This window comes from Oncorhynchus masou, chromosome 24 (assembly GCF_036934945.1).
Source record: "Oncorhynchus masou masou isolate Uvic2021 chromosome 24, UVic_Omas_1.1, whole genome shotgun sequence".
Classification (NCBI taxonomy): domain Eukaryota; kingdom Metazoa; phylum Chordata; class Actinopteri; order Salmoniformes; family Salmonidae; genus Oncorhynchus; species Oncorhynchus masou.
Window position 1 is genome coordinate 58,087,584 of NC_088235.1, and position 7,720 is coordinate 58,095,303.

General features: G+C 42.7%; 1 protein-coding gene across 1 annotated transcript; it reads right to left on the reverse strand.

The window, feature by feature from the left end:
• Window positions 1-760: 760 nt before the first annotated feature.
• LOC135511651 (fibroblast growth factor 8-like) lies at window positions 761-7,413 on the reverse strand. The gene is made up of 5 exons (XM_064933132.1): window positions 6,561-7,413; window positions 6,428-6,464; window positions 5,220-5,400; window positions 3,207-3,313; window positions 761-2,021 (listed from the first exon to the last, which is right to left on the reverse strand). The coding sequence occupies exons 1-5, from the start codon at window positions 6,590-6,592 to the stop codon at window positions 1,737-1,739; spliced, it is 642 nt and encodes a 213-aa protein (XP_064789204.1). The 5' UTR covers window positions 6,593-7,413; the 3' UTR covers window positions 761-1,736.
• Window positions 7,414-7,720: the final 307 nt, after the last annotated feature.

Here is a 7,720-nt window from a genome sequence, read left to right on the forward strand (position 1 = left end):
AGAACCCAACCTCCCTCACTCAGCACAGCTCTCCACCCATGAGGACACCGTCCACAAACAAACACACACACACACCGGGGCTGTCCAATCAGATTATAAACACACACAACGGGGCTGTCCAATCAGATTAAGCCCTGAGGTGTTAAAGGAGTGAGATGAAAGAAAAACAGCCGTCTGCACACAAAGAGACACAGACAGTTACTGAACCTGGAGAAACCAAAGCCTTAAACAAACAGATTGATATCATCTCAGGAGGACCAAGCAGAAGAAGACCAACACACTTCTTCTATATGCTAAAGGACTCCAACATCAGTGACCTGCTGTAGTCTTACACTGCTTGCTATAGACTGCTGCTTGGCCTTCTAGGGGGATAAGAGTAGCATTTCAAACAGAGCGAAGCAGGGGGGAATCTCTTCCCAACTCTTTATCAAACTTTACAGATAGATATTTTTCTACTGCATGGTTGGAGGACGAAAACATTTCCCACTGTAAAGTTGACATTTCGAAGATCAACTCAGAGAAACGGCACATAGAAAGACATCTCTATTAACAACAGAGTTCAAGGGTTTTAGATGTCTGCATAAAGGGCTTGAAGGCTGGGAAGGGATGACCTTCTGTGTTACGTATCATCAGAATGCTTTTGTGATCCAAGTGCCATGTGCGTGTGCGCGTGGAGTGACTTAAGCCATCTCCAGTGTGTGCTTAATGACACTTCCACTTTCCAAGGCGGTTCAATGAGTGTACAACAACCACTTAACCAACAAGAGTTTAATATCCGTATTCTAATGTACATTTATTACACATTTTAAATAAATATCCCGTCATTAAAATTATTTGCACACATCCTCAAATAAAAATAGATTTATATATGTATAAAAACAGACAAACCAAAGGGCAACAAAATCAAAGGGAGTTTCCTACATGTCGATGCATTTTTACACCTCTAATTTAGTTACAACTATAGCAAGAAACCTGTGATTATCAATGTAGCTGCCACATGTTCCATTGTGTGTCCTTAAAGCTCTGTTTGCTTTAACTGTGTTTGTCTGTATAGAATTCCAGAAGTAGCAGGGGCACACCACAGTGTTCAAAGCAGAGGTGCCGTGGCTGTGTGTAAGACTGAACGCGACATTACCCAATACTGAGCTCCTGAACGCAGCATTTATGCTTTGTGTGTGTGTGTGTGTGTGTGTGTGTGTGTGTGTGTGTGTGTGTGTGTGTGTGTGTGTGTGTGTGTGTGTGTGTGTGTGTGTGTGTGTGTGTGTGTGTGTGTGTGTGTGTGTGTGCGTGCGTGGGGTGTGTACTGTATGTGTCGCTGAACACAGCGTATTCTGGCAGTGCGGTCGATCAGGGCCCTTCAAGTCTCTTGGAGCAGCAAGTGTGAGTCCAAACAACTCTGAACCGTCAAACTAAAGTAAAAACACAACCTAAAATACAGAGATGATAAAAAGTCCACTCTCTACGGAGAGAGGTCAGCACCCCAAATGTCCGATGAGTTATGTGCATCTAGAAACAACTTAACACAGGTCAGTACTAAAAGTCTCAAGTACAAAAATAGACTTCTTATTTGTTTCTGTTTTCTTTACTTTCTGAAAAAAATGGTAAAAACTACATGTTAGGTATAGTAATGTTCAGTACAAAAAAAAATGTCTCTAGAGGTTTTGGACAGAGGAGTTCATTTCAGCTTCAGTCAGTGTTTTTTTCCTCCACCTCTTTTCCTCCCTCTCTGACCCCCCTCAGCGTTCGGCTGAGAAGCGTGTGCGTTTAGTCCTGGGGCTGAAGGGGTAGTGGACGAAGTCAAAGGGCTTGTGCTGGGCCGGATGGGTGGGATGGGAACCCAGAGGCAATCGTTTCATAAAATGGACCTCGCGTTGGTGCTGCCGCGTTCGCGAGCCTTTCCGGGGGCGTCCACGTCTGGTGAAACCCATGTACCAGCCCTCGTAGCGTGCGTTCCTCAGCGCCGTGTAGTTATTCTCCAGGACAATCTCTGAGAAGATGCAGTCGTGGCCTTGCCCATTTCTCTGTGAAAGACAAACACGCACACACACACATACACACCAGGTCAGTCTGAGGTTCTGAAGGAGCTTTCGATGAAGATTTACAGATGGAAAATATCAGATGTATGAAGGCTAGCCCGAACAGTATGTCCCTGCACACACACACACAAATACACATGCGTGCAGCCCTCCCCACACACATGAAGCATATGCTACAACCATTACAGGCCCAGATCAGAGAGGGGGGATGACAGTAAGCGATGAGTCTCCCCCCTCAGTAAACACAGAGACGCAGGCAGTGCACCAAGGACCACTCACGGGTCAGCAGCCTAAGACACCATCATAGGAGAAATACCTCAGGAGTTCAAATTCTTTATCAGCTTCATGTGTGGATAAACTAGACTAGTCTCCCTTCGGTACAATCAAATACATGGTTGACTAGCATCCATTCTATCTATCTCTACGTTTTGAGAAATGGTCCGACAGGGTGGATTTTTTATTTTCCTGCTGGCTTCTACAGTGAGAGCGAATGGAGTTTGTGCTCTTGTATTGTGAGCAGTAGCTAGGCCCTGCGTCCTCCCACAACCCCTCCAGCCCAAAATCCACTGGACTGTGACACGTCACACACCGGCAACAGTAACTTAGCTCAACGAGCTCAACCTAGATGGACAAAATGGGCTGTTAAAAATAAATCTAGCATTCATGCAGCCAGCTAGCACGTGCAACATACACAAATATACACATAGTCATTTAAACACACACACACACACACACAGGCTGTTGCTGGGCCAGTATGGCAGAGAGAGGCAGCTCAGGGCAGATGGTGCACCTGGCAGGGTTCTGTGGGGGGGGGGCGGAGATGGCAGCCCTGTTTATTAGCCAGCACAGCGGAGAGAGGAGCAGAGACACCCTCGGACCCACAACACGCTACACAGAAGAGGAGACTTCCAACAACATACAACGACCCCTCTCACATGCAGAACCTACCAGAGGTGGACGGTTCTGGAGCCTAGCTCTAGAGAACCAACAAACAGAACCACGGCCACACTGAACTATGGTAAGAACTGTTGCAGACTGGCCTTAGAACCCCCAAACAGAACTACAATATAATCAAACAGAGGAACCACCGACGAAGAACCTCGAAAGCCCGAGCCAATGGAAAATGATCATAACCCTCAGTGGAGTGCTCTGAGGAACTGTTCTCTATACCTTTCCGACCAGCTTCCCCCTCTTGTTCATGCAGATGTAGAGTCCTGTCTCTGCTCCTTTGATCCGCACGCGACTTCCAAACGTGTCCGTCTCTACGACGAGTTTGGCTGAGGAAACAAAGGAGTTTTGTGATCAACCAGGCGTTGCCACTATTAGTAATGGCACGTTGCTCGAAGACATCGTTTGGTTGATTCAGTTTATACTTTTATACGAGCAAACTCTATATATCATCAGACACACACACACACACACACACACACAAAACCTGTGGGGACCATTCCTGAGGATTTACGCAAGCTTAAATTCTTGCAGAATGACAAAAACATGTGTACCTCAACTCTTTGAAAACTGAAGAGGCCATCCTTGTAGGACTATCAACTTCAAAAAAAAAAATCTTTAAATTTCTACTTCACACATAAGCGCCACATTCATAGATCACGCTTGGAATCAGAAGAAAGAAAACACATAAACAGAAGTGCGTTCAATGGTTTATCTATGTGTCTATGTGTACTGTAAGTCTCACAACTGCTTCTATGGTTGTAAAATAAGGAGGTGTGGGTTTATCAAACTCAAATGTGTTTATCTATGTTGTTGTGGCCTTCCATGAAGGTAGACCATGTCGACAAAAGCCATTATAAATCAACTTTTCATAGGCTTACAAACCGTTATTATTCCCACCCCCCTACCTACATGACGATGACACACACATTCATAGACCAACATTGGGAGAAATAAATAACCCATGGTGCATCTGGTAGTTTTACTGCTCAGCCTCTATTCTTGTTAAAACAGATCAGAATTCAACAAATAGGACTACGGACATTTCAAATTGTTAGCCACTTGTACGTCCCTTATTAGAGATTCTAACCCCTCTTTGATTCATGCACACTGTGGTCATTGAGTTACAATTATAATCAGATGGTTGGACTAAACAATAAAAGCCACAGCTGCAGACCCACACATACAAGCTGCTACCAGGGTAAAGGTGGCACTGGCACAGGTGACCGGAGCACCTCCACACCCCCTGGTGCAAACCACAAACACACACACTCAATAAACCACATTAGACAGGATACACACAGAGCCAAAGGTCCATTTTGCTGCCAAATTATATTTAATTCTAAAACCATTTAATGGCAATAAAACAATAAAACGTTTTATTTTAAAATAGAAATTCCAAGTCTGAACAAAATATGCATCTTTGTGAATATGCAAGGATGATTAGATAAATGTAGCCTGGCTGTCCAGGGGAAACTGTGCGTAAAATGCAAGCGGGCTAGTTGGAAATTCAGCGCGGTCTATTTTTCTTAGTAAGCTGGTCAGAGTAAAGAGAGAGAGAGAGAGCTATGCAGGAAATGTTCAGAATGTTAAGGTAAAATTATTTATAATGGCTCTTCCAGACATGCGTTTCTCTGGAGAATCACCTACAGCACAATATTCAATCCAATTTAAATTTGAGATCCTCGGCCTCTTCTCAACAATACCTGATAGATACCGTGGTGTGTTATTTACCGTTAGAAAATAGAGAAAAACAACTTATGTTTAACGTAGTCGCTGTATTAGGTTACTAACCTCCCACTGTGCATAGATGTCAGTTCAATGTCTCGTTTTTATTTAGGCCTGCATTTGGTTGAGTTGTCAACGTGAAATCAAGTAAAATGTCACCATGTCATTGGATTTATGTTAAAAGTTGGGTGAAAAATATATGAAATGCCCTTACATTTATTCGTTTTTCACGTTAATTCAACGTCATCACATATATTTTGGGGGTTGAAATGATGATCCAAACAGTTTTTACCCAGTGGTTTCTTGCACATGATTGTAATACACCCTATATGCCTATAGACCCTATATGCCTATATGTATAGCCCAACACTGCTATATCCACAGGGCCTACGTTTATTTTAGTAAGTTAGTTTAGAGTTTTAAACTTAATGCATTTTGGCTAGTTAAAACTGAGAAAAAGTGTGAGGAACTTGAAACAAGTACACAAAGTTTGTATATTGGGCTTACCGTATACGTCTCCATCGTCTGCCATGGCGTTGATCTTCTTGTTGGGCAGAACCTGTACGTGCTTCCCGCTGGTTCGGCTGTAAAGCTGGTAGGTCCGAATTAACCTGCGGCTCACACGGTCCGTCACCTTGCTCTGTTCGCTTACATGCTGCGTGAAATTAGGCGAGGACTGATTGGTTACCTGTCAGAAATTAAATGTCATCACAATCAGTATTTTGAAGAAAAAAAATGGTCTCAAAGTAGGCTAATTACAGTTGCCTATGTTTTAAGCAATAATATCCTAATTTTGCTCAAAAACCAAAAGAAGCCAATTTGGAAATATGTTTCCATTTTTCTTTAGGCCTAATAACGCATCTCTTGATAAAATGCAACAGACCATAATGATTTAATCCTAATGCCAAGGCCAACAGTTCCTTAAATGATGTATGCATAATTTGTAATGTAGGAAAACCTTGAACTGAAAAAGTGGGCGCAAGGTGCAACGGCGTGTGCGTAAAAGTGAGTGTAGGCAGATAGCGTGGTGTTAGATAGATACTAAACATGTCTAAAATATCAAATAGGCTATACATAATAAATGTTTAATATTTCACTCACAATAAAATGGAGCAAGTGGGCAAATTAATGACTATCTTAAACGTGTCCCTATTTGACACTTAGCCATACGCCCTCGTGTCTGTTTCAAGAAACGACAGCTAAGGAACAATGATGGAAACTTCTGGCCCTAATATTTGAACCCCAAGAGATTTTTCAGACTTGCCTTTCCCCACGCGATGCCCCTTCTGAGCCCGCGCATCCTGCGCGAGGGAAGTATGTTCGTAAAATACCTGCCAAGCTGTGACGCGGGCGGCATGCAGCGCGCCCGCTGCCCCTTGCGCCTTGGGGCCCAGCTGATATGTTATATCACAAATGATATGACGATCCATCACCTCTCTCTCCCTCACTGCTCGCTATTATTACCCCGTGCTTTCAGTCCCAGAAACCATATGTTTTAACAATTTACATTTGATGTTCTACGAATTTTCAAGATGCTAAAATAACGACATGTCGTCCAATGAGAGTTACAGTTTTATCCAATAATGAATAAATCCACTGAGACTGAACCGTTTGTAAACTACTGGTAAATGAATCGAAAACGCGTGAGATTTAAAATCATAATCAATCATTAAAATAAATGTTACATTTCAAATCACATGCATATATGGACATACCTGAGCATAGTAGCAGAATGCAAAGAAGTGTAGGAACCTGAAAAAGAGAAACATAAATTAGTTATTATACATTAGGGCACGTAAATCACACATTAATCAACAGAAGGAGAATTGAGTTGCAGGAAATACTCACAGATAACTCAACTGGGATGGGAGGCGTCGCATGTTGATTGTGTTGATTGTTCCTTCGATAAATGCAGCTGACAGGGCTTGCAGTGTTTCAAAATCGAGGTTATTTGGTAAAGATAGGCTTTGTGAAAGACTGGTTTCGGTTGCAATCCTCGCTCTTCAAAGACTTCATTAAAATCCCAAACGACCAAGGCTGGAGGACGTGGTTATTTTTTTGTCGTTGTAAAAAATGGGCTACATTTCACGTCAAATAAATGTCCATAGACTATTTTGAAAAGACTGACGCTCACGAATTATCGTCAACCTTGACAGTGAAATGCTAAACTGAAAATGATCATTGATAACAATGATGAATTATTATTGATAAGTGTCTGTCTGTCGGTCAGGCGGCCCTCTAGTTTACCAACGTTTAAGTGCACTTAGAAAAGGTGCATTCAAGTTTTGTCAAAAGCGCTGGTGAGTTTTCTAATAATAAGAATACAAATGCAAAAGCAAACAAGGTCATCCTATGCCAATGAAGATGACAGTTCATTCGCTGTAATATTTATCTCTTTGTAATTCCTTCAGAGAATCCTCAGTAGCTATCTTCCAGTTTAGCCGGTTGTAGAGAGTTTATATATCGGGCTTCTCGGTGGTGGATAACGTGCGCGTCCCTTGCGTTCAGAACGGGTGATGTTGCCTCATTGATCGGTAGTGCAGGACTGGCGACTCTCCAGTCTCCCCTCCTCTCCTCCCATCGCAGGCTCCAATGTCAACCCCTTGTTCGCACTCACACCCCTGGTTAAAATGGAAGGACGATCTGCGAGGAACAAGCCCCCTTTTTCTGCAGAACAAAAGCCACCCCCTCCCCCTGCATTTAAAACATATATTCACCTGAGGAAAAGTCAACACTTGCGAGGAGAAGCAGGAGGAGTCTTACATACCCAGTGCGCAATGACGCTTCTGCGCCGAATTACCGAATGAATTAATGAAATAACAAGAGTTAACGGAACGTTCCTGGTAATTTAACATATATTCAAATCTATTCCAAACGAAAGAGAAATATTCAAACACAAACTTGCAATCTATTTTAGTACAATGAACGCATATCATCAATGCAAATGATTTTGCTATAGTTTACAGCTACATTATGGCTATAGATTTGGCCGGTTTTTCGTTCTAAGG

What these genes read in the sequence shown, in the direction of transcription:
- LOC135511651 (XM_064933132.1), bottom strand. Translation starts at nt 6,592, where the DNA reads ATGCGACGCCTCCCATCCCAGTTGAGTTATCT. An exon ending in CATTCTGCTACTATGCTCAG is followed by an intron (nt 5,401 to 6,427) that starts GTATGTCCATAT and finishes AATTTCTGACAG; the next exon opens with GTAACCAATCAGTCCTCGCC. An exon ending in AGACGATGGAGACGTATACG is followed by an intron (nt 3,314 to 5,219) that starts GTAAGCCCAATA and finishes TTGTTTCCTCAG; the next exon opens with CCAAACTCGTCGTAGAGACG.